Consider the following 27983-nt stretch of genomic DNA (forward strand, 5'->3'; position numbering starts at 1 on the left):
GATTTGTCCTGACCTAAAACGCACATCTCCCTAAATGATACTGCCCCACAGTGTGCACACTTCAAGTGCAACACGGGGCCAGCATGTGAATCCCTCAGACGGCCTTCTGGGCTTTTATTGCTGGTTTAGTCTTAAATCAGACATATGCTCTTTTTCAGGTTGATGCTTGTATTTTGGATGTACATGATGATACATGTTGAGCAGAGCCATGGGAGTGTGCAGTGTGACGATGAGCACAAGGGCCACATCATGAACAGCAGGGCTCGTTCGTCATTCATTACCTTGTGGGGTCGTCAGCCAATGAAAAGCCTCCAACAATGCTGACCACGTTTCTTCTGTTCTCAAAGCCTCCAAAGCTCAAAGTCACCTGTTGCAAAACCAAGAGAAGACACACAGCGTTCTGCTTTAGCTCAGAGAGCAAAGGACCAAACAGAACAACATCTAGGTGCCAAATGATACTTTCCATATGAACATTATATATTTGAATGGAAAGGATGACAGATCTTACAATTGCTTTCATTGTAAAAACCCATGCCACATGTAAAAATGCTCAGAAGCGTCGCGCTGCAGAGCTCAGGCCTCCTCCGGTCCATCACCAGGACTCACGGTGGACCATCACACGTCTTATCACGCGGTTAGGTGGACAATCATCGCATCAATAAATCATGTTACATGCCTCGATATGATATTGCACAGCATTGTTTTATGAACAGCAGGGCTCGTTAGTCATTCATTACCTTGCTTATCGTTAATAAATAAAGTAGCCCACTGACCGTATGTTCAATATGCATCACGTCTGTGCCACATTACTAGTGGTGTAACACATCATAACAGTCACGGTTAGGATCGGATCACCTTCAGAGATCCCTGCCACCGTCTTTTTACAACATAACATGATCAGAGATCGGCGACTAGAAAAGCACAGACGATGTCCTGATCACATATTTTACTGAATATTGGCAGATAACGATCGCCAGTAAAACTTTATTTCACGTTAACGTTAATCTGGAGTACCCATGTGTGCCGAACCGCGCGGGGGGGGGGGGGGGGGATCCGTACGGATCCCGGTTCGTTACACCACTGCACATTACGTTAGAAAACTCATAAGGTTAGTACAAGTTCTTTGCTGCTTCACATCGTGTGACCTTACTTAAGTCACAGGTACATCAACATACTCAGGTTGGATGGTTTACCTTGGTGTGAGGTCATGTAGCTGATTCACACTAATGAGCCCATCCCATCGTACCCGGGATCCTCTCTGGTAAACAAGTTCTGACGTCACGTCCAGGGGTCCGACGGAGGACGTGGGCCCGAAGTCTGGAGCTCTGCAGCTTGACCAGTCTATAAATGCTGATTTCACGACTTCACCAAATGTTATGCCGTACTGTCCACACACTCACCTGCTCCAGCACGGTGTCAGTGGGCAGCTTCTGAAGGTTCTCCAGGTGTGAGTGGAAGAGGTGTGTGTGCGTTAGTGTCACCTCCAGCAGCGCTTCAATGATGTATCCGACGGTGCAGTCGTCCGGTAGTCGGATCTTCTCTGCTGTGCTGATGAAATTACCCAAACTGAAACCAGAGGACAAAGTCCGTCAAAGTGTGTTTTCCTGCAGCGGTTTACATCACTTTCTACCAAAGTAAGAGGAAAATTACTTTTTTACACAATTACCTTGTTCATTATTTTAAAGCACTACGTGCCCATCTACAGTGTGTCAACATTTAAGAAGAGATGGTGAGGAACCAGGTGGTAAGCTGCCGACTGACGCCGATGCTGAAGTGTCTTAAAGCTGCATTCTCTCTAGTGTCCACCAGGGGGCGACTCCTCTGGTTGTATAGAAGTCTATGAGAAAATTACTCTACTTCTCTCTTGATTTATTACCTCAGTAAACATTGTAAACATCAAGTCTTCTTCAATACAGCATGATGTTCATTTAGTACATTATGGTCCATTTAGAGTCACACAGACCATAAAGCAGGGGATGCTTTAGGGCGGGGCTACACGGTGATTGACAGGTCTCTAATAGACCATAAAGCAGGGGATGCTTTAGGGCGGGGCTACTGTGATTGACAGGTCTCCACCACTACCAGAGACGTATATAGCGTCTCTGCGTCTCTTCCGCATTCCAAATATGGTCACGTCTGTTCACTGGTTTAAGTATTTCAAGATGGCGACGACGAAATGCGAACTTGAGGCGTCATAACGTCCACAAACCAATGGGTGACGTCCTGATGACTACGCCCACTTCCTATACACAGTCTGTGAGAGAAACCCATCATCCCTATAGCTCGTGCATGATTCTTTTAAACCACATGGCACCCTCTGATCTGGAAACACTTGGTCCATCGACACCTTAAAACATACTGCGGCCGACTACACGTCCAGGCACATTCTCTGAGGGTTATCGAAAGACATTTGTCTTTCACACACGTTGACAGCTTCCAGTCAGAGTTGCTCTAGCTGTCCACACAAATGTTTTCAACCACCAGCAGAGTGAGTACCCTGGCTTCAGAAGGTACAACAACTGAGTCCATGACCTACCTGGCCCATGGGCTCATTTTCAGTGCCAGGCCTCTGCTGATACAGAAACCTGCTCCACCTGTGGCAAACCAGAACTTGACAGACACCTGAAATGAGACCGCCGGATGTTAGGGGTGCAATAGTCTGAAGAAGAAACTGGCTTTTTTTGTGGGGTTTTTGCATCACATAGTTTTCTGAAAGAACATTTTGGAGCCTGGATTTGGCATCATCGCTCACTGCCGTGTATGTCAGAGGAGCCAGAATCTCCTAATAAGGTAGACTGACCGATCCGTCACTCTTGACCCTCTCTGCAGCCTCTATAGGATGATCCAGACTGGGCCGGCCCAGGTAGACATCCTGGCTGTGGTGGTAGGAGGAGAGCAGCCCCAGCAGGCTGGGCAGGATGACGTAGTTATCATCATCCACGTGGCAGAACCACCTACAACACACACACACACACACACACACACACAGTCAGCAGTGTACCTTACTCTGAGCCAATACGTGTTCGTGGATTCTACTCCTAGAAATATCATGTTTGATTTGTTTAAATTAACTGTTCACTGTTAATTGCATCGCTGCTGTTTAAAGGAATATCAACTCTCACCCCGTGTTGCCATGAATTCCTGAAGAGAACATTAGTTTTTCTCTCATGCCTCAACGGTAAACAAAGACTCTGGAAACAGAGGAAACTGAAGTGGACGGAGGCCACATTTAACTACAGCAAAACTTTATCAAAACATCGAATTGCAACCTGACTTCAGACCTATCCGGACGAGCAGCCACATGTGCTGGCATGAGGAAAGAGGAAGTTTCAGTGAGAGCTGCACCAGTTTGTTAAGTGGTGAGCAAACAGCTGTTTTAATGAGACGAGGTAAGTCAAAGTTTGCTGAAGGATCTTTTGATATAGTTTTCACTTCATCAAGACGTTTCTGGATTTGTCCTTCACCGTGGAAGCATGAGACGTTTTCTAACAGAATTCAAGGTAACACAGGGCGAGTAACTGATGTACAAACTATTCTATGTATTAGTTAGTTCAGATCACTTTTCACTCACTTCTTCTGCGACTCGATGAATTTATCGTACTCCACCGACATCTTGCAGCACAGAGCCTGGCGGGTGTGAGCTGCTGAGCAGTTTGTGTTGATGAGGTTGACTCCTGGTGAAGAGACAGAGGACAGCACGGCTCAGTCCATGCTGCTGCGTGCGGTACCTCGCTGCGTGCGGTACCTCGCTGCGTGCACCCTGGCAGCAGCTGAGTCATGTGCAGCACATAGCACTGCACATCACACATGTTAACGTTAACTTGTCCTGCAGCCATGACTGTGACTACATATTCCCAACACACACACTGAGGGAGGATGGACATTTACACAGCTTCTGACATACAATCTGAATGTTTCTGATCAACTTCATGTGCACCGACCTATTAAACTACACTGAAGGTCGTCTTTAAATCTCATCTGTCCAGCTGAACGCTGGCTGTCTCCAGAAGTGAACTTCCTCGTCCGCTCCTTTAATGAACGCTGTGCCACAGGGGGCTCTTGGGCCCTCCTGGTCTCTGAGGCCACAGAATTCAGCACTTTGATGTCTCCCATCATTGTACACAGCTGTACCTCCTTATTGTATTATTGTATTGTATTGCATTTGTTGCCTCTGTGTATAAAAACTACTTTCGTGCAATGAAAGAATTCATGTCTGAATTTGGCCCAGATACCGTTATACACATTTTTATATATTTAGCTTGCTTGCCTAAAATAGTTGGTGTCCCAGCTGCATTCTATTCTTTATTGTTGCAACACAAGTGATTCATTTTATTCAGATTTGTAGAGTCGCTGCATAATATGGCTACACAACATGTGGAATTCCCCCTCAACGGTCCAGCGTCTTACTTGTTCTCATCTGCAGCTCCTTGTCCTCCCCGTCAGTAAATATGTACGTCTGAAAGAGACAAAGACACACGTTAGAAAGTGCAAGCGTACCTTCATGCTTTGCTCAATGAGTCTCTCATAGAGGAGGATGTGTGCAGTTGCAAGAGACACACAACAAGACAGCACCAGACCTTTCACTCGTCACCCCTCAGTGCTTAAAGTGACTGGATCTTCACCAGCAGGTGTGCTGTGGAAAACACTACCAAGAGAGTGGAGGACTGGAAAGAAACTTTATTTACAAGAACATGAAGCGCACTATCCCTTTGTTTCTCTTTAGACTGCGTCACAGATAGTGGATTTTTGGGACAGAAAATGAAAATGAGCAACCACTACCTGACCCCGTGAGTCATCAGGGCCATGTATGGGAGCTAGTGGACATACTTTGATCTCGGCAAGATGGCCGCATGGTCGCACCTAACTGTAGCCGTGTTTGAATGTTGTGTAGCAGCGATGTAGAGGTTTACTCGGGATGCTGATGGGAGTCAGGCATAATGTGCGACCAACCTGTGTGAAGTCGAGGCCCGAGCAAGGGTCACATGACCGTCGTACACGCCGTCTCCTCGGCTGTGAGAAGACGGCGTGTACACCGGAACAGACGCATCTGTGTTCGTCTGATAGATCGATGGGGCTCTACAAATAAACATCCAAGTGAAACAAGTCTGACTGACTGACACACAGGTCACCTGCTACACTGACGGTGAAGTTTAGGAGGTTTAGGAGCCTGGGACACTGAGCAGCACACAGACAGCCTTTTACCTTCACACGGCATCTAGTGACATGGACTGTTTAACTTGACCTTCCATGAAATAACTATCCACTGCCTCTTAATGTGAACACACCTTCTCCACACAGATGAGTACAATGAGAGCTACGCCGACGTTTAAAGCAGCTGTTCATGTTACAGGCAGCTGTAAACACGGGGGACAGACTTCACCGACCTAAGAGCAGTCAAATGAAACGGCAGCAGGCCTGTAAAGCCCGCCGGTGTCTGACAGCAATACTTAGTAATGCCTCCAGCTGACACAGACCCACAGGGGAGCCCTTTCACAGCAGACCTGGACTCACTCACTGGAACTCCTCCATCCTCTCTGACTGGGACATTTCTGGGTGAAGTGGGAGCAGAGTGTGTGTGCAGTGCAACCTCCTCCTCCTCCTCACACCGACGCTCTTTGTCCGGCAGTGGGACCCTACCAGCTGCTTTGGGCAGGTCTCAGCACACAGCTGGTCCCAGTGCTTTCTGTGAGCTACTTGGGACTACTTTACACCGGCGCCGCTCTTCATTCACATTGAACTTAGTGCGTGTTAAACACCTTGAACAATCCATGTTGTCCAACTGTAGACTAAAAGCTGCTCAAGATAGAGCCGGAGCACTTCATTGATTCAGTCCATGGACACTGAATTAATTGGAGCCTATTTTGATAACGGGCCGAGTCCGTTCTGAGCGCCTCGCTAAGTTTCTGGTGTGATTCCAGCTGTGGGACCTTCGTCACATGATCAAAGTTGCCATTGGCCCACAGAAATGTAATACCACGCCTTTGATTGGACAATACAAAAAGGTTGATGCATGCCTCGATCGGTGGTAAGGCTGTTCTCATAGCACCCGTTAAGACCTCTCCAGTCCGCCCCATTCACATGAACCACGTGGTTGACCCTAAAGAGGTTTCACCCACCTTAAACCACCCGGTCTGATAAACATGACTCCACTCTCTTGATCTGGAGCTTTGGACTCCAGATGTTCACTTGTCGTGGAACGGTGAGACGTCTTGTTGACGTTGGCTTAAAAGTGAAGTTTGACGACAAATTTCAAAGATTGCAAATGAAATGTCGAGCTTGAGTAGGAATTCTTCTGTCATATTGGGAGCGCCAGAGCTGCGGTGTAGCGAGTGATGGAGGGTGTGTGTATGTGATGGTGTACGGTGGGGCAGAGACTCCTTTTAACCAGTGTCTCCCGGTCTCAGGTTGCTGTGGAAGTTCCTCTCCAGAGGCTGCCGTACTGGAACACACGCATGCACAGGAATCTTCAGTACCCGGATCTCATCCAGAGCGAAGAGTAACAAACGGCCGTTCAAAATAATAATTTAAAAAACAACCTATAAATAACACCCAGGGTTCTGACACCAGGCAGACGAGGGGTGGAGTCTAGATTTACTTATTATAAACATTCTGCGGTTTCTCTAAATGCCAACGAGGACAAACTGACATCCCAGAGGGATCACTGATGGGGATTCGGCAACACCCTAAAAAAACTGACACGGGGTGTCAGAGCCAAAGCCATCAGCACGAAGCTCACTATGAGCCAACACCAACATGTACTCTGGTGGACTCCACACTGCCTGGGTCTCACCACTGGAGCCAATACGTGGCGCGCACGCACGCACGCACACGCGCACACGCACACGCACACACACACACAGTGTGATTAGAGTTCTTAACTATCACAGGGTTTAGTAAAAGCATTTCTTTAAGTGGGGGATTGGGAACTGCATATAAATATGATTTTCTATCTCTGCCAGGAGACGATGTATTCAGTCATGTGTGCGTATATATCCGTCCACGGCTAATCTCGATATTACCTCTCGTGGTTGTGGTAATTCATTGACAACATACTCTGTTGACTGTTTCATACAAGTTTATTGTTTGTGTCTGTCTTTGTATGTATGGACCCCGAGTCTAAAATAAAGTCTATCTATCATACCGTCATTGACAGTTTGGAATCTTGTTGCTCCCTTAAAGAAGTGTCACTGTCAGTTTCACCTCCGCCTGAAGTCTTTAGGTTTGACTTGCAGTCTAAAGGTGGAGATGGAGAAGGTGGAGAAAGGTGGCATGCGGAGAGAGAGAGAGGCATGCGGAGAGAGAGAGAGAGGCATGCGGAGAGAGAGAGAGGCATGCGGAGAGAGAGAGAGGCATGCGGAGAGGGAGAGAGAGAGGCATGCAGAGAGAGAGAGGCATGCGGGGAGGGAGAGAGAGAGGCATGCGGAGAGGGAGAGAGAGAGGCATGCGGAGAGGGAGAGAGAGAGGCATGCGGAGAGGGAGAGAGAGAGGCATGCGGAGAGGGAGAGAGAGAGGCATGCGGGGAGAGAGAGAGAGAGAGAGAGAGGCATGCTGAGAGGGAGAGAGAGAGGCATGCGGAGAGGGAGAGAGAGAGGCATGCGGGGAGAGAGAGAGAGAGAGAGAGAGAGGCATGCGGAGAGGGAGAGAGAGAGGCATGCAGAGAGAGAGAGAGAGAGCGAGAGAGGCATGCGGGGAGAGAGCGAGAGAGAGAGGCATGCGGAGAGGGAGAGAGAGAGAGGCATGCGGAGAGGGAGAGAGGGAGAGAGAGGCATGCGGAGAGGGAGAGAGAGAGGCATGCGGAGAGGGAGAGAGAGAGGCATGTGGAGAGGGAGAGAGAGAGGCATGCGGAGAGGGAGAGAGAGAGGCATGCAGAGAGGGAGAGAGAGAGGCATGCGGGGAGAGAGAGAGAGAGAGAGAGGCATGCGGAGAGGGAGAGAGAGAGGCATGCAGAGAGGGAGAGAGAGAGGCATGCGGGGAGAGAGAGGGAGAGAGAGAGGCATGCGGAGAGGGAGAGAGAGAGGCATGCTGAGAGGGAGAGAGAGAGGCATGCGGAGAGGGAGAGAGAGAGGCATGCGGAGAGGGAGAGAGCGAGGCATGCGGAGAGGGAGAGAGAGAGGCATGCGGAGAGGGAGAGAGAGAGAGGCATGCGGAGAGGGAGATAGGGAGAGAGAGAGGCATGCGGAGAGGGAGAGAGAGAGGCATGCGGGGAGAGAGAGAGAGAGGCATGCGGAGAGGGAGAGAGAGAGGCATGCAGAGAGAGAGAGAGAGAGAGAGGCATGCGGGGAGAGAGCGAGAGAGAGAGGCATGCGGAGAGGGAGAGAGAGAGAGGCATGCAGAGAGGGAGAGAGGGAGAGAGAGAGGCATGCGGGGAGAGAGAGAGGGAGAGAGAGAGGCATGCGGGGAGAGAGAGAGGCATGCGGAGAGGGAGAGAGAGAGGCATGCGGGGAGGGAGAGAGAGAGGCATGCGGAGAGGGAGAGAGAGGCATGCGGGGAGGGAGAGAGGCATATTACAGTCCTGCGATAGATTGATTGATTGCTGTTGGGATGTAAAGAGAATTTTCATAATATAACAATCATGTTTCTCAAATACACTACCTACCCTAACTTTGAAGCCCCATCTAAAAGAACAAAGAGCTCAAGCTCTCTCACCTGTTCTTTAGCTCGGGAAACCCAGGTCTGAATCAGCAGCTCCAGTCTGGACTTGTGGTACTTCCTGGTAGTCTTCACTGCAATAAAAATGTCCTTAAAGTCTAACGGGTCCCGTGACCTAGACCCTGATAATCGACCACCCTTTCCTCCAGGGACAGCTCCTCCTTTGGAGTCCATCCCCCTGTTGGGACTATGGATATCATCCCTGGTACCTTCAGTCCGCCCTGCTGAGCTCCTACTCAGCTCTGTGGCAGAGTCCGTTTCCCTCGCATGGAGAGACACTCCTGGAACCCTGACACGGTGTGACGGGCCCGCCTGTGCCGGTCTGACTTGGGGTCTGGGCTGGGGCAGGTCCACCTGGCGCGCTGGGGGCTGGAGGGCAGGGATGAGCAGGAGCAGGAGGCCGCAGAACGCCAGGGAAAACAGGAAGCAGAACTTGCTGACACCCACCGAAGCTATGTGCATCCTGACTGGCCGACAGAGGCGGTTCATCAGCCTCCAGGGCCGCGGTCACTTCCAACACCACCCTGTCCCATTCTCACACCATCACATGGGACCCTGCACAGAGGAAGGGGAAGATTCACCAGGTATCTGCTATGTTCATACTCAGATCAGACCTATTCAGCACCTCAGCCATTCTTTGCTCTACAGCAGAGTGCAGAGAGCTGTCTTTATAAACCCTTTTATTTACATCGATTTAATTCTAAATTAAATAGTTTATTTCCAGTAAACTTTTAAGAAATGATTAGGAAATGATAGACCTATAAAGCGTTACCTTTACTTTTCTAATTGAGGTTCTGATGTATATTATTAAAACTACCACTGCTGTACTACTATAGATAGTAATATATTCAAAAATATTCACTTTTATACACTTTAGCTCTCACCGACTCCTGTTTTGTGAGGAAATCTTTACAACTCACTGGAGCCCACTCGCTTATGACTCCCCCCCACACACACACTTCTGCTGCTGTGGCAAGTGGTCGTAGAGTCTCGCCACAAACATCCAGACTTTGGCGAGTCGGAGCCAGCGGTTCACCAACATGTTGGCAGGAGTCACATCTGAGAGGATGACGTGACGTATAGTGTAAAGGTGAGAGCAACATGTGGTGGTTGTTGATGTTTCTCTGTCCACACTGACAAGCTGCAACTACATGAGAAGATGGCTAATGTAAGAAATTTGAGCAAAAAACTGTAGTTAGTAGATATAATAAAAGTGTTTAATAATTCATATTTAATAATTCATAATTAGTCATAATCATAAGGGTTTTGGGAATGCATAATTAAGATAAACATAAAGTGATATAGGATTAAGTAGCTAAAAGTGCATAGGGGAATTTGGCCAATAGCAATTGAGATAGACGGAAGGGGAGGAGTCGCGAACGAATGTGTGGGAGGTTTGATTTAAAGCCTTTTTCTCTCTCACGTGAATGCTGGCAGAGGACAGACGTGTTTTATACCTGACGAGCTGAGTAGAGTTTTTTGCAAATGGGGTTTTATTGTTTTAATATTTCATAGGAGTATGTACTCCAATGTGTAACTGTGATCGTGCTTGCATCAGTGGAATTAAATTCCTTATAACTGTAAATCAGTTTCGGTAACGTTTTTAGCGCCGTGTGTCTGAAAAGCTATCATTTCCACGTGTGCTAGCCTGCTCCATTTTCATTGTGAGGAGATTTCTGGCCCCAACAAATTTGGCTGTACCACGAAGGGATATTCTTACCGGCCTCGCTGTGTGTGCTGAAGGCAGCGTTGGTCAAGCAGACATCCTGGGCCCATAATATCGGTAGGCAGAGCAGTTTCATGAAATCTGTGAGGTAGCTTCTAGGATCTTAGGGGAATGTCTGCTTGGCTAAGCGTTGCTAACAGCTAGCTCTGCGGTGCCGATAAGGACGTTCCATGGAGGAGGCCGCGTTCCACTGAGGTAAGTACGATTTACTGTCTGAAGTATGGTGAACTAAGGGACTAGTCCAAGGTATAAGGATCCTAAGAATAAATTAAAGGCAGACAGCGCTGTAATTAAATCATCACATTGGTATCAAACAGCTGTTAGCTAAAGCGGACTAATTGTGCACATGCCGAGGCCCTCTGGCGGCGGGTGCATCGTTGGGTTTTTGTTGACAACTAGTTCAAAAAGCAGGTATGTAGCTTGGCGGACTGAAATATCTTGGCATTCCGGCTTAGGGGTGCAATCCTTTGTTGGCTTCGTCCATGAGTTTTCGGGCCTTGAGCATACGCTGTTTAGAGAAGCTAGGCTAGCGGGAGTTAGCTTCTGAGGCTGCGGCTAAACACCAATCCTGGAAGACACTCTTGCTTGCTTTGGCCGTGTATAAATAGAGGATCGTGTGGATGATTCAGAAGACGTAGAATAATGGGCTTTGGGGAAACTAGACTGACTGAGGAGAGTGGTGTGACGCTGGAAGTGCAGAACTCGTGATCATAACGTAACAATGAACTCAGGTCTGGAGGAGCTAATAGCCTGTTAACCGGAGGATTTAAGGTTTAATAAAACCGGACAATAAGTCCAATAATACGTGTGACTAGTCTGTGTTTTAGCAGCGTGGAAATACGTTTAAAATGATGAATAACATTGCATAATCTGTAGCCGCGCTGTGAGGAGCTAACGCTAGCTATGTGTAGCTCCAGTGTTGCGGTACTCTGTATGTAAAATAAACTTGCTTATAAAACGTGCTTATAAAATAAAATAACCAGTAGAGTGTGAGAGGAGACAGAGGGCGTACCAGTGGAATTAAAGTGTGGGATTTTGGTGATACTTGTGTGTGCGTATGCTTTATTAGAAGCTCCGTTTTTGTCGTTAGCATAGCGGTTAGCATATCCGTTACCAAAACAGCCAGTTTCAGGGTAACTTCCGGTTCGGCCAGAATTGCGTAGAAGAAGGATACAACGCCAGAAAACCAACTAGCGGCCAGGAGGAGTAACTGCTAGATAGGTGTAACTGCTAGATAATCGTAAATAAGTGTTTAGAATCTGTGAATTTTTCAGAGATTCATTGTCTAAGAGCTGTGAGCTTATATCCCGACCTTAGTTTTAATTAAGCATTATAACTTTAGTCGTTGACTTTGGTTTTAATTCAGCATTTTAACAAAGATTAATGGTTTCAGTTGTGCTTCAATTCTTGAACTTAATTGTGATTCATTATTGTGCAGACCAGAGTGTAAGTGCAGTTCAACAGTTTGACTTGCATTGGTATGTCTGATTGAATATCTTTGAACACAGTTATTGATTTTTTAAAGTTGAATTTAATATTTAATTGATTAATTATTCATTGTTTTTTAATTTCATTTTACTTCCAATTTTAAACATTTCGAATTCTGATTTGGAACTGGATTGTGATTGTGATTCTGATTTAGATGTTGAGTTTGATCTCGGAATTCTAGCTTCAATTTTGGATTCGAGATTCCTTCACATATCCAGTATTGACTAATTTTGGTACATTTACTATTTTACATCGTTCCTAAGAATCAATTTTGACACGGACGGCGCAAACATATTTGAGAGATCGTTGACCTCTCTTACACTACAGACGTATGCTAACATTTACTGCTGAACTTTTGGCAGTTTTGTGGTTGTTTTAGTCAAGGTGCGTGGTTGAGTGGATCCATATCTGGGAAGTGAAGCAGTGGATCCCAGTTTTGGAGTCAACGGCCACACACCATACAGCACAGAGGGTGAGTTGACTTTGATTCATGTGATGACAAGCGTGCACATTTAATACACACATTTGAATACTCCTAGGCTGCATAATGTTTACATTAAAGAAGCAGAGGAAGGAAGTAGGAGCACTGGTAAGAAGACTAAAATGTGAAGTAACAGAAGTAGAACGCATCAGAAAAGATTTGCAACAGCAGATAGAGGAAAGACGAGCAGAAAGTAAAGAAGACGAGGAGATAAGGAGAATGCAGCGGCGACTGCTGAAACTGCAAGTAGCAGAGGTCGACAGAGAAATCAGTAGAAAACAGCTGGCCAAGAAACAGATGGCCGTAGCCAAGGCTCAGGCCTCACAACAGCCCCAATATCCAGCTGCACCCCCGACCTCATACCAACCAAATCCAGCAGAACTGGCCCACACAGTGGTGTACTACCAACCTCCACCACATTATAGAGGCAGAGGACGTGCACGAGCATCCAACAGAGGGAGAGGTAACTACAGAGGAGAGTATGAAAGACCTGTAGGTAGAGGGAAGTGCTACGTATGTGGGAGAGAAGGTCATTGGGTGAGAGATTGCCCACATAAAAGAAGAGGAAGACAGCCCAATGCACCACCACAACATGCTCCGTTCCCACCACAACATCAGCAGTACCTACGACCAGGTCCAGCTGGACCTCCTCCCATGAGACATCAACAGATGCCCATGCTGTCACCAGGACCATGGGGAGGTTCAGTGTATAGCCAAGATACATAGATGGTTGCCATGTGATCCCTTACAGCAGAGATATCGAGGTGAAGGGGGGATATGGTAAGGTGTCAAACATTTTTGTAGATCCACATTTAGAATAGTTTTCAGTAAAAGTGCTACTCACAATTTTTGAGATTTAATAACGTCATGATAAACCACAACTAGACTTGCTAACTCTAGAAATGAGAAATATACGGGAGCTCTAACTAACATGAGCCGAGTTTTGTTTTCTCAGGTGACAAACGCAGAAGCAGCAGCTGACGAAAGGAAGCAGGCTGACGTGTCACCAGGCAGTCTGGTGTGGATAAGAGTCCACGAGCGCAGGTGGAGTGAACCAAGGTGGACCAGTCCATGGGAGGTAGTATTGGCAACCTCACATGCAGAAAAGGTAAAATGGGAGCGACTTGGCACCACCTCACTCACTGTGCAGCAGCGAAGGTAACGAGTGAGACACTCGCAGAGACAGGATTGAACATCAAACAGGAAAATTTGAAGCCAAAGACACCTCAAAAGAGGGGTTTAGACAGTACTGAAGATGACGTTTTCCCCACAGTTTAAGTGAGGGCGTCCATTAGGAGACTCTAGGTTCAGTGGGTTATGGAAGTCTGTAATTATTTTATTCCTGAGTTCAGTAGTTTCCCTCTTAGTATGGGGAATTAACCACAGACAGGAACCAGATCACATGCATGACTACATCAGGATTCGACATTTAGCCTCAGTAGCTAATCAAACCGATCTCAGACCACGTAGAGAGGCTTCTCTGACGACACTCACCTATGAAGATGTAACTCTCACTCTTATGTTCAAAGAAGGTACAACATCAACGGTCCAGTTCGACTTCTGTGAAGTAGTTTCCTGTCCCAAGTATGAACACACCTACGGGTGGATGTCCAAAACCAGATAACTGACCAGTGTGGGCCTGCCACACATAAGTATGGGAAGCTGTTATCATATTATGCCTGTGATGTGTACAAAGGGGGTGGGTAGATGTAATCCTTTAAGACTTACCTAAATTGACTGACTGAGGACTTTACGTAGTACAGGGAAAGGCAACTACTGATAGTCCTGCCCCACAAGGGCTCATTAGGATTATTGTTAAGCCTGTAAAAAGACCAGGTTCGACATACGACTGACGCAGAGAATGAGGTAAGGGGTGGAAACTGGAATGGCAGATGGGAATTTATGGTGGGTACAATATACGGCTTCAAGTCAGTAGTACAGATTGTATTGTGTGTTCAGGACCTAGCAACCCCTAGCAACACCAGTTCCTTCAAGATTCAGACTCATAAGTACTGAATTTAGTTGTATTTTAACTCTGTTTACTGATGACACTTTGCCCCTCCATCACACTTGTCAGAGGCTACACTGGGATTACCCACCTGTAGAATATAATACCCCACCTCTGTTCAAGGTTACAGAGGGTCCATTTGATTGTATAGTCTCAGATACAGCTAAGGGGCCCAATGTAGGCAGTATTATTGCAAATTATAGCAAATTGTAGCCACAGTCACAATGCTAGCGACTATCTATATAACAGTGTGTTAAGACAGACCGCACCTAGAGCTGATTTATGGTGGTGGTGTGGAGGAAGAACCATATATCCAATCCTGCCTAAAGATTGGACAGGTAGATGTGCGTTGGTGCAACTTATATTGTCATTCTATATCTTGCCTGTCACTGATGCAACTTATAGAGAACTCATCTCTCCACGCCCACATGCTAACAGAAGATCCAAAAGAGATGCCGGTGGCCCGAAGGGAGCCTTTGATGACCAAGTGTACATAAGATGTCATAAGAGTGCCAAGGGGGGTGTCTAATGACTTTCAAGCCAGAAATCAAATAGCAGCAGATTTAGAATCTGTTTTCTCTCAGAGGGTGATGATTAATAAAAATGTCGATTGGATCAACTACATTTACTATAACCAACAGTGTTTTGTAAACTTCACCAGTGACGCCATATCAGGACTGCATGCACAGCTGGCGAAGACTAGTTTAATGACCTTGCAGAACAGAATGGCATTAGATATGATTTAGCAGAGAAAAGTGGCGTGTGCCAGATGTTTGGGTCTGCGTGCTGTACTTTCATTCCAAATAACACAGCTCCTGATGGATCGGTGACCAGGGCTCTGGAGGGACTGACAGCACTCAGCCAAGAGCTAGCGGAGAACTCTGGTGTCACGAATCCGTTCACCGACTGGTTGGGAAGTATGCTTGGCCAGTGAAAACATACATTTTTGGCAATCGTAATTATTCTGTGTGCTGTCGTCATAGGCCGCCTAGTTGTCTGTGGATAGGGGTTCCCTTGCATCCGTGGACCTCTACAGGGGTTTATTGCTTCACCGATGAGCCAGACACCAGTCCAGGCAACCAGTTATGTGACGAGGATGAGGACGAAATGGAGCTTCTGATGGCCACAGTCTAGATGAGGCCACCAGAGGGACTTCACGAGCGGTTCCTGACCATCCTCTCGGAGATCCTGAAGGACCTGATAAAGGCCCAGATGGACTTCTAAAACATCCAGTGAGATGTTGGAAGTTTGGGAAATAGACGGATTGTTTTGGATGAGTATCTTGAGATTTTATTTTTTGTTTAATTGGGTTATAAGGGGATTTTAGGGTGTAAAGATTAAGAAATGTAATTTTGTCAAGTGTAAAAGAACAGTCAAGGCTTCTCAGTATGTGTTCTCTAGCCTACAGGCTGTATCCTGATCCTGCCAGCCCCAAGACATGGAAGGCAGTGATTTTCAACGCACTCGATTGTGAAACGAACTGAACAGGAATACTTGAAATGATATCTGTATGCATGAATTGTTTGCCTCTGTTTAGATAGATAGGGAGCCTCTCCCTGGATTGAGTAGGGGGGAGGTCTCCAGGGACATTTGAATAACTAACTACATTTGAGTAACTAACTACATTTGAGTAACTAACTACATTTGAGTAACTAACTACATTTGAGTAGCTAACTCACAGTGAACTGTGAGTTAGGGGGGAATTGTAAGAAATTTGAGCAAAAAACTGTAGTTAGTAGATATAATAAAAGTGTTTAATAATTCATATTTAATAATTCATAATTAGTCATAATCATAAGGGTTTTGGGAATGCATAATTAAGATAAACATAAAGTGATATAGGATTAAGTAGCTAAAAGTGCATAGGGGAATTTGGCCAATAGCAATTGAGATAGACGGAAGGGGAGGAGTCGCGAACGAATGTGTGGGAGGTTTGATTTAAAGCCTTTTTCTCTCTCACGTGAATGCTGGCAGAGGACAGACGTGTTTTATACCTGACGAGCTGAGTAGAGTTTTTTGCAAATGGGGTTTTATTGTTTTAATATTTCATAGGAGTATGTACTCCAATGTGTAACTGTGATCGTGCTTGCATCAGTGGAATTAAATTCCTTATAACTGTAAATCAGTTTCGGTAACGTTTTTAGCGCCGTGTGTCTGAAAAGCTATCATTTCCACGTGTGCTAGCCTGCTCCATTTTCATTGTGAGGAGATTTCTGGCCCCAACACTAAAGGTCTTCTATTACATCATCTCTCTGTCAGCAAAAACACCTAGTGCTCTATTAATAGAATAACAATCAACAGATTCATTGAGAATGAAAATTCAACACGACAAACCACAACATTTTGCATATGATCATGCATCTTTGTTTTCCAGTAGACAAAACTGTGAGAAAAAAAAGCAGCATTTTCAAAGTTAACGGCGTACTGGAGACGTTCTTCAGCCTCTTATCACTCCTGTAAAATTTGCTTTAAAACGCCGATCCAAGGCGTACCCAAAGTAAACTGACAGCTCCTATTGAACCATTGGGAGTACATGTATGGTTTTAGTCTCTATTGAAAGTTAATGCTGAAGTTTCTTCACAAACAGCCAGAATCACTGTAAGTGCTGCTAGCATTGAGCTAATGAAGCTACAACACACTGAAACAGAAGGTTTTTATTTCCGCTTGGATGTCTTTTGGCAAACAGATGCCTGCAGATAACCATAGCTGGGACTTATCTGGAAAACACAATGGTACCATAGCATGACATCATAGTACCTGGTACAAGTTCAAATTTGACAACAATACAACAGAAAATGAATATTTTACACATGGTTTACTAAGAGTACGTCCGCATAAAAGCGCATTTGGAGGCTCACGTCAAAATGCACAGACTACGATAAACTACGTGTCCAAAATTCTAACTATAGCTCATTTATGTCGATGTATGGTTAACTATAACATATTTAACCTTTGTCAATTTTCACAGATTTTTGAAAAATCTCATTAACCAGACTTTGATCTTCATAATCGGTCTCAGGTACTTGACTCACGGTACTAGATTTGAGTTCGAAAAGACTTTCCCAACATGCAATCTGGTGAATCTGCATATCGTTCTCATCGTAATTTCATTGGCTATACGAAGTAAGTAAGATCGATTGCAATTGGCTCGAGCCTTACCCAAAGAAGAGAGGCGGGCATTGTCTTTCAAAGCGGACTCTCGTTGGCTCTTCCAGAATGTGACTCTGGGCGGGCGGGCCGTCAGAGGTAACAGGATTCTTTAAGTGTCCGTAAGTCACCGTCTAAGGCTGCTGCGTTGACCTATGACCTCCACATAGGACAAGATGTGGAATGAGCAATAACTTATAACACAAAACGCTGTTGTTTCTAATCAGGCAACAGCTCCAATGCACATTTAGAATAGCTAGTCCACATACAAAGTTAGTTTAAAGACTTCCTATATTGGGCCATGATACACACACACGTTTTAAAGGCCGCTTCCCTCTGCTTCCACTGAGGCCATATCCACACTAGTCCAGTTTTCCTACGTTTACACTGAGCAGCCACATCACGCCGGAGTTTTGGAGCAGCCTTAACGGAGGAACCTGAAAACGCCGCCGAGGTTGGAGGTATTTGAGAACTCCGGGGTTTTGGTTGAGTGTAGATGTCGGATACGGATGTGTGTTAGAAAAAAATGAGCCCACAGCCGTGCTCGCTACTGGATTGGTTATGACCAGCCATGACGTCTCCGTCCCTGATTCGTCACACTCACTATCACGTGACCCGTACCCGGAAGAAAACAAACAGCCGGCGACCAGCAGCGATTCATTTCAACATGGATAACGAATGGCAAGCCGTGCTTGCTTTGTTGTCTGTAGTAGCAGCTATTGTGGAGTTAAATGCGTCATTTTACAATGCTGCTAATGCCTACAGGCGGAGGAGGCGAGCTATTCTTCGAGCGATGAGCGAGCTGCTTGACCATCGGCGATCAGCCCCCACGGAGCGGCTGTCTGAAGCTACAGTTAGCAATTAATGCTATTCAGAGCTACAGCTACAAACAGTCAACACAGAGGAAACGAGTGAGAGACGCTGATTCGTTTTACTTCTTCCGTTTGGTAGCCTTGAGAGACCTTAGTCTGCAAGTATTTCTTCATGAAAATATGTACGAAGATATATTATATTCGCTAATGCTAATCGCGGTTAGCATTTCCCCATTGACGGTAATGTTAAAATTAGCTTAGAAGCTAGCGAGTCGGACCTGTTGCATGATGTTGTGCCCTAAAAGATGGAGCAAATGCCCTAAAGACTTGATGGAGGGTGAAGATGATGTCCCTGTTTTTTCTGCTGGGTGACCCAGCTTATCCCCTGATGCTGTATCTCATGAAGGAATACCCCGATGGCGGAGCTAACGTTACATTCATCAGCCCCCACGACAACAACACATGGAAGCGAGTGATCGACGTGTGTTGACCACATTTATGGACCATAATCGAGTAAACGTTTCCGTGTAAGTGTTGATTTTAAAGTAAAGTTGATGTGAGCGAGAGAGAGAGAGAGAGACCCGCAGTGCTGTAACTAGTCTGAAAAATAAAACTTCTAAAACTTTCCACGAACTGTCTGTTTGAGTTTATAGAGGAAGATCTCAAGTATCAAATACAACCTTTCATTATTAAAGACTACTTCATTACTCCGTCATATTTTTTTAAAACTAAGCAAGCAATCCACTTCCTGTTTACACCATCACGCTCATGCCCAGTGTACGTTAATGGTCACATGCTGTCCGCCTTGAAGGCTGCCGTGTGGATGCAGATCAACTTGAGAATAATGCTGAAACTCCCGTGTGGACGGAGATCGTTTCTATTTGAGAACTCTGCATCCAACGAGACACAGCCTAGTGTGGATATGGCCTGAGAGTAGGGCTGGGCGATAAATCGATTTAATCGATTAATTCGAATGTGTGCTTTAAGGCGATGTGTTTTATTGAAAATCGAGAAAATCGCCCCCACCCCTCCCCCCCGTTGGGTCCCGTAGTAGAGTGCGCGCGCATTGTTTACAAACTAAAACAATGGCCGCCGCCGCCGCCACCTCACAACAACAACCCAGCATTTTGGAGACATTCACCAACTGTACTCCGCATGAGAAGAAGAGTGCCTGGTGGAAAGCCATCACGGATGCAGTCGCGATGTATATCGCAAAAGATATGGTGCCCATATACACCGTGGAAAAGCCGGGGTTTATTCACCGTCTCAAAGCTTTGGACCCCAGGTACGTGCTACCAAGCCGTAAACATTTTTCTGACGTTGCCTTGCCTCGGCTGTACAATAGTACACGCCAAAGGATCTCTGCGGAGCTGGAGGGGATGTCATTCTACTCCGCAACAACTGACCTGTGGTCCAGCAGGTTGACCCAGACACCGATCCACTTGACTGGTGGAAGCGTCACCAACTTAACTTTCCAAGGCTAAGTACTTTAGCAAAGAAATACCTCTCTGTGCCAGCTACAAGTGCCCCCTCTGAGAGGCTTTTCAGTGTGTGGGGGGGGCATTGTTACATGCCACCGTGCATGCCTGAAGCCAGAGGTAGTAGACAGGCTTGTCTTCCTGGCAAAAAATATTTAGAAAAAACATGCACTACTGTTTAATACTGTTGGTTATGTTGTGAATGCACTTGATTTTGTTTACATGCACTTATTTACTGTGCAAAATATGTTATGTTGATGTTAGATCAGATGTTGCACTTTTGAAAATGTGAATGTTAAAGGGTCACATACATTTTATTTCATGCTGTGTTTGTATCAGTGTATTCAGTTAGAAAAGCTTACTGTAAAAAGTTACATTTGCACAGTTGTTTACAATGGAAGGCTACTATTTAATGCCATTTAATGTTATGTTTAATTTAATTTTATATTTAAATGATTCAGGCAAACAAAAGAGTGACCAAATACTTTTTGTATACTACAGGCACCTTTCTACAATGTTCAGGTTTTGTTTGCACTTTATTTTTATCAACCTACTTGGGAAAATCATCACAAAATAAAAGAAAAAATTGTTTTCAACAGCTTCTGTCATCTGCAAAAAATTTTGGGGGAAAAAAATCGATTTAAATCGTGAATCGGATTTTTTGTAAAGAAATCGGAGATTTTTTTTTTAGGCCATATCGCCCAGCCCTACCTGAGAGCATGTATTAATGCTATCTGTGCTACTGATACTTTACTGGCAGCCAGTCTTTAATTGTTTAATGCCAAAAAAGCTAACATTATGCTACTTCCGTATAAATATACATAGATTTAAGATCGCCTCTTTATACGCAATGTCACAGAGCGTTTCTTTGTGGCACAGAAGGTTATAAGAGACACTGTTAAATTCGGCATAATTATCATTTCAAAAGGCATTTCTCATTTACATTTGTTACCTCGTGTAATCAGTGAACATGTGTCAGTTCTGAGAGAAGCCGCTCAAAAAGCTGAATTAGTAATCAAGTATGTGGTGATTGAAGATGTAACGTTACACACAGGACGATGTGACGAGCAGCATCGCGTCCATTCTCATAGTTTACTCTCAGCCCGTGTGTGCGTGTGCGTGCGTGCGTGTGTGTGTGAGCAGCGCGCTAAGCAGAGAGGCTCTGAGGAGTCCGGTGGAACAGCTCGGGAAGGCAGTAGGAGCTGGCTCAAATCGTGGCAGCGGCAGCTAGTACAGGCACTTCCAAGCTCAGCTGCCACGACTTTCCGTGGCAGCTGAGCCTGCAACAGGAAGTGATTGCCACTGTATGTGGCAGCTGCCACTAGCATCTTGTGGCAGCTGCCAGCATTTCGGAGCGGATTCCGCCGTAGTTTAGCCTTTATTTGTCGTTATTTGACATTATATGACAATACATTAAGGTCATTGAAGGCATGACTGTTGGTAGTTGGAATTTGTTTCTTAAAAAAAGGCAGAATTATAATGGTATGGCCACTCGTTTTTGTCAACAAGCTAATTGCGGGCTAACTTCAATTGGTACTTGTTACCCAAAAAAAAGTCATGTTTGTTCCAGTGAGCAACTGGGACAACCAGGTATGTGCAACATGAGTGGCAACTCAACTCTATTTTATTTATATAGCACTTCACAAACAACACAGTGAAAAGTTCAGTTTTATGTAAGTAACTTATGATTCGAGGGAAAATACATTTTGGAATATTTGCAATTGACGAACCTGATGAAATGATTGTGGAATATTGGAAGTTGTCCCACCTCTGTTTTTTCATAGGGTTTTCCATGACCACATAAAGAACTACCAATGGGTTCAATGCTCAACTTGCAAAAATTGGCTGCATTTTGAGTGTGCTGGTGTGGAAGGTGACTGGACATCAAAGGATTTCTTTTGTGGATGCAACATTGTCCCAGATGTGTAAGAATCATCTCATTCATTCGTTGATTGATATAAAAGTGACAATTGTTTTAGTTGTGTTTGATATAAATTAGGGAAGAATTTCCCTTAGTGTCTCCAATAATTTTCAGTTTTATGTTCTATATTAAAGTGTCATATATTTAACATAATTCATGGATCACTGGAGTTAACACATAATAACATTGTAAAATTAACAAATAAATAAATAGACAACGTAAAAAAGACTGTTAATGACAAATAAATATACGATTACCCAAACAACATTCATAGCCTTTAGCGATTTATAGTATATACTGGCAACAAGCTAGTTATATATACAGTATAACCAATGTAAAATTTGATACATGGTAATTAAAGGTGTATGTTGTAAAACTACAACATGTAAAGATTTTCGTCAAATTCAGGCAATGCTTCTGTCTTAAACAGAGACAACATCTTGGAGTCTGTTAAAGCAGAAGCAATTCTTAAGGATGAAGAAATAAAGGTAATAACATACATCGTACATTTTCTCCAGTGAGCTGTACAAAGGTTTTTCACATATGGTGTTCACTAATTATACATAACACTGAATCTACAACTACATATACATCTTATATTTCAGGACTTGGAAAGAAATCTGCAGAGTGGGCATTTTCTCTCCAACAGAATGTATCTGTGGAAACACAGAGGATTGGATGCAGCCCTTCGAAAATATTACAGTGAACATTTCACTTTATTCAGTGACATGAAGATAGAGTGTGCTCTTTTTGTCTTATTTGTACACACAGCATTTTAGGCAGAGGAGGGGAAAAGGTAGGAATAGATTGATAGAGAAATGTTACTGTGACATTTTCTTGTTCTCCTCTTTCAGGATGGTATACAAAAAGTGTTTTATTTGTTTCTTATTTACTTGTTTTCCCAGACAGAACAGATTATCCAATGTCTGGAAAGACTACTGTCAGTGCCTGGAACTGTAGCTGAGAAGCAGCTATTCATCACAGAGGTCATTTTGCCAGAGGTGAGCTATTGAGGATGTGTACCAAATTAACAATTACCGGTAGTTTAAGAATTACGTTTACAGCAGAAAATTAGTGAGTTATTAATCGCATAGGCCTCTGAGAGATACAAGTGTCAATAGACATTTGAGAACACCATTTGGAGAATATAAACCAAAACTACAACTGGAAGAATAACTTAGTATCAATGTGCTAACTTAATTGGGTAACCTGGTACAGGTAAGTATCAAGTTAAATGAAATATAAATGTATGTATGTAATGACTGACAATTAACATTTGGTAAAAACTGTCAAATTGATTTAACATACTTTATAATTATTATTATCGATAAATTTTTGTAGGTTGTGATTCAGTGGTTGCAAAGGACCAGCAACATGTGCAGATACCAGGCAGAATCTGTGCTGCTGGAGAACACATATAAAGAGAAAAGGTAGACCACATGACTTGTGTTTGAATTGTGGGTGAGCATGCATATGTGTAACATCACGAAATCCATTATGCCAATCCTGGCTAAGAGTGGTTTTGCATGTGAAGTTGACATAACTGTAATGACTGAATGTGGCAGTGGTTCATTTACAGATAATATATATTTTTTCAGTGCTCCAGAGTTGTCAACAAGTGACAGAGAAAGCACAGAAGAGGTAAGAAATGTTAAAATCTTTGCAGTCAGAGACACAGATGCTGGTGCGTAGTTTGATTTACAGTGGCTTTATTTCTGCATTAAACAACAAAGCAGAGTATATTTGATTTACCGTAATCCACAAGACAAATTCTATTTTTTGCTGAAATAACTTTTAACGGATTCATGTGCTCAAGGGCGACACCTGATGGCGGAAACCATGCAGCACATTCACAAACATCAGAACTTCATATTATGTATTGCATGCATGTACAGGAATAAAAATTAAGCTGAATATAAACCGATTAGATGAATGAAGTAGATTATTTAATCCAAAAATAAGAAATAATAGATTTTGGGCTGCCTGATAAACAATAAAAAAAATGGATTAGCATGAAATACTAAAACTGTAAATATAAATGAATGTCATTTAGCCTTTCACATAAGATCCATCATGAAGGTATTGTCTGTTGCATGATCATAAAACAATATATTACATTACAGTCATTACAGCAATTTTGGGGTTAAGTGTCTTGCTCAAGGACACATTGACATGCGACTAGCAGAACCGGAGCCAGGGATTGAACCGCCGACCCTCTGATTGAAAGACGGCCCTGCTATCCACTTAGCCACAGTCGCCCGATATAGAATCACTTCACTACTTAAATTAAGCAGCTTCTGTGAACTCACAGGATATCTAATAAGATTGGTACTTAATTATGTGCATGGATTAAGCTCTGGCTAGAATTGGTTTGCAACTATTTATTGTCAGCATTCATTTTCATAAATAAATACAGGTAAATCTTATTATATACTGCCATTCAATTTGAAAGGCTCTCGATGGAACCCATCCAGCATTACTGTTTGTTCTTTGTTGCTTATTTCTCTAAATAGAGATTTGACTTTTAGATGTTGAATGACACATATGTTGACAAAGACAACATTTGTTGTTACAAAACATCTATTTGTTAATTAGGTACTGTAAATGCTGTACAAGTTTGAAGTATTCGTTGGTTACAACACCAATATACAATAAATACTTTGAGTACACTTTATTCTTTACTGCAGGTAAATGTTCTTCTGAGAGACAGCCTGGCTGCAGCTGACTGGTGTCGCAAGACACAATTTGATGGAGGGTTTAAAGTTCCCGCTGTCTTTTCCATGGATGAAAAGGAACAACAGGAAGCCCTCCAGGAGCTGCACAACTGTGAAGATGACCCAAGTGAAGAGTCTCCAGCAGAGCTTTTCACTTTTGTTTTTGATAAACAGAAGGACTATGACAAATTCTGCACAGAGCTTATTGATAAAAACAATTTTAAAGTGTTTTCGAGGTTTGAGGAGAAATAATTATTCTACATGTGTTTTACAAGTATTGTAACTCACTAACCTTTCACTGTCAATGTATGTTCGTTTAAATGTCTGTATTTTGCTGTGTTATTATTGACAATATGTCAAATTGTTATTGTTTGTTGTTCAATACATTTAAAAAAAAATAAACCATCGACCAAACAGCCATGTAACCTTTCCCAAAACTTGTGACAACCCACACGTTATATGGGTTGCCATCATTCTAAACAGTACAATGCATATCATCCATATTTTTTACAACCTGCATTCCTTTAGTCTGCAGCGTGAAAGTGTTTATCGTTGCCATGGCCAACAGGTATCAACTGAAGTTAGCCCGCAATTAGCTTGTTGACAAAAACGAGTGGCCATACCATGATAATTCTGCCTTTTTTTAATAAACTAATTCCAACTACCAACAGTCATGCCTTCAATGACCTTAATGTATTGTCATATAATGTCAAATAACGACAAATAAAGGCTAAACTACGGCTGAATCCGCTCCAAAACAGTGGCAGCTGCCACAAGATGCTAGTAGCAGCAGTCGCAAACAGTGAAAACTGTCGCGAAAAGTAGTGGCAGGTACCACACAACGGTGTTAACTGTCGCAACAACTTGTTGCATACTGTATATATATCTATATACTGCGTATATATATCCAAGTCAATAGGTTATATGGATTGCTATCACTCTAAACAGTACAATGCATACCCATCCATATTTATAATTTGCATTCCTTTAGTCTGCAGCGTGAAAGTGTTTATCGTTGCCATGGCCAACAGGTATCAACTGAAGTTAGCCCGCAATTAGCTTGTTGACAAAAACGAGTGGCCATACCATGATAATTCGGCCTTTTTTTAATAAACTAATTCCAACTACCAACAGTCATGCCTTCAATGACCTTAATGTTTGGTCACATAATGTCAAATAACGACAAATAAAGGCTAAACTACGGCGGAATCCGCTCCGAAATGCTGGCAGCTGCCACAAGATGCTAGTGGCAGCTGCCACATACAGTGGCAATCACTTCCTGTTGCAGGCTCAGCTGCCACGGAAAGTCGTGGCAGCTGAGCTTGCAACAGGAAGTGCCTGTACTAGCTGCCGCTGCCACGATTTGGGCTTGCCCTTTCTCCGGGAAGGAACGGCAACAGGACCGCAGCACTCACCATGGCACGCGAGAGGACACGGCTGACCTCTTTCCCGCAGTGTGGCGAGGAGGGGAGCATGCAGCTTCTACTAAAACACAACTACCGCTCGCTCACTGGAGAACCGTTGCGATGGTGTTGAATTATAACCTGGCTAAAAGCCAGCGGATCCAATGCTCCGCTCGCTGTCCTCCTTTCTCTTCCGACGTGACTTTAAGTTGACCGTACAATAGTTTCGTAGATGCTCTTCTGCCCTCTCGAATGAGACCGTCGGTCTGATTTCGCGTTCACGCAGTTATTAAGGAGACTGGTAGGCTAGCAGCACGCGCATAAAGAGAACACTTCCATCGCGTCCACTTCTTGTTAACCAAACATTCCACAAACCACGAAAACCAGACGGCAAGCTACCCAGGATAACGCGAATGCTATTCCGGTTAAATCTTTCAAAATAAAATGTTATTGGAAGCAATTGATCGTCAGCAGGGCTAGCGAGGTAAGGCAAGATGAGCCGGTGGACATTGGTGGGACCTTCATAAATGTTCAAAAAAGAAAAAGAAAATAGTCGTGACTTCATGTCAAATTGTTTAAATGCTAAAACGATTTCATATATCTGCCATTGATTCATAATGTAGCCATAGGCTTGCTCTTGTTTTAATAAAATGTAATTGCAAAAAGTATTACGATTACATCAGTCGCATTGCCCACTTACGCATTTCTTCTATATACTATGAACAGCCATTTAGGCCTATGCAAACCTGATACAATTGGGTAATAATTTAAAAATGAGATGCGAGACAGCTTGGAAGGATCACGGTTAAAATGCTCGAATGTGATGCTTTTGTCTCTAAACTCCTGACTTCCTGGTAGCCTGTTGGTGGCGCTGACTCCCGTCCACTTGACGCAGCTCTCAGTCACCGCTCCACTCTGTGATTGTTGTTTGTTTCTCAAGTCTTTCAGTTGAAGCTCAGCGCCCTCTGCCGGTCGTCATGAAGCAGTGCTTCACCAGCACTCTTCTAAACTAAGGGTACATCCCAAGTCTCCTATTTGTCATTTCTTCTCTCCTCGATCCTGCGTCTTAGTCCCTCCCACCAGGGATGCACGAGGAGATGCAAGTCAAGGAAACATGGATGCTATAAGATACTTGGGATGTACCCAATATCATACAGTATAATATCAATGTTCAGTTCTCTGCACAGACCTGAATTGTGCGTGAATGAGCATTGAGAGGCATATACATAACATATACATATGTGTACAGCATTTAGAAAAATAGTTTAAGTTCAAGCGTTTTTTAAAGCATTTTCCAATTGTCTGTTTCAGATTGGATCCAAAATTGAAGACTTCTACTGAACACCTCTACTTCATACCCTTGGACTCCAAGGGTGTACACTGGAAGTTTTGCATGGAAGCGGCGAACGATCTGGCAGTGAGTGTGTGTGTGAGATTGGGGTTTAAATAGTGGATGCAGCAGAGTGATGAGCTGATGAGGCGGGTGTGACTGACAGGTGCACAGAATGAGCTGATGAGCTGAGTGACAGGATCGTAGTGGCAGAGCTGTGACAGGAAGAATGTGTTTATCATTAGAGGCATTCAGATGCTGTAAGAGTTTCTGACAGTTTATAAATATCATACACATCAGTAACCACGCAGAAGTGCAATAACTAATATAAACCCTTTACTGTAAATTCATTTTAAGATGGACATTTAATGGAATGTTGGAGAAAAACACTTTTTGATGGCAGCAGACACTCAAACGACGGTTTTTCGGTGTAAAGTGAATATTAGATGATAGGAATGTACGGATTTTCGCAAGACCGGTAACAATGGTGTAGTGATTTGAAAACACTTATTTCCAAATTTGCAGTCGACGATTTGGGACAAAAGATGGCGTCTGGGACTTTTATTTTGAAAAATGCTAACTTTCCTTGAAAAATGGAAACAAAATGTTATGAGTCATTTCAAGTTCAATGTTTATACGATATGAGTGTAAGCCAATGTATGTATCTGGGGCTTTTATTGTGAAGGATACAACGGAAGGAGGGGAAGAGGAAAAAGGTTCTTGTGGTGTAAATAAAATAAAGTGGTTGCCATCTTCGGCAGACTATGGAGCCCCGTGTTATTATTTTACTACTATTATAAAGTTTAGCCGCAACATAACCCTCGGC

General features: G+C 44.0%; 1 protein-coding gene across 1 annotated transcript in view; it reads right to left on the reverse strand.

The window, feature by feature from the left end:
* Nucleotides 1-26169, reverse strand: part of rfng (RFNG O-fucosylpeptide 3-beta-N-acetylglucosaminyltransferase) — a 29630-nt gene extending 3461 nt beyond the window's left edge. The window contains exons 1-8 of the mRNA XM_079293347.1: nt 25840-26169; nt 8647-9204; nt 4408-4456; nt 3572-3674; nt 2801-2954; nt 2537-2622; nt 1401-1566; nt 282-367 (exon numbers count right to left, since the gene is read on the reverse strand). Coding sequence (XP_079149473.1) covers nt 282-367; nt 1401-1566; nt 2537-2622; nt 2801-2954; nt 3572-3674; nt 4408-4456; nt 8647-9138 — 1136 coding nt within the window. The 5' untranslated portion in view covers nt 9139-9204; nt 25840-26169. The remainder of the gene's footprint in view (nt 1-281; nt 368-1400; nt 1567-2536; nt 2623-2800; nt 2955-3571; nt 3675-4407; nt 4457-8646; nt 9205-25839) is intronic.
* Nucleotides 26170-27983: the final 1814 nt, after the last annotated feature.

Source organism: Melanostigma gelatinosum (assembly GCF_949748355.1).
Source record: "Melanostigma gelatinosum genome assembly, chromosome: 21".
Taxonomy (NCBI): Eukaryota; Metazoa; Chordata; class Actinopteri; order Perciformes; family Zoarcidae; genus Melanostigma; species Melanostigma gelatinosum.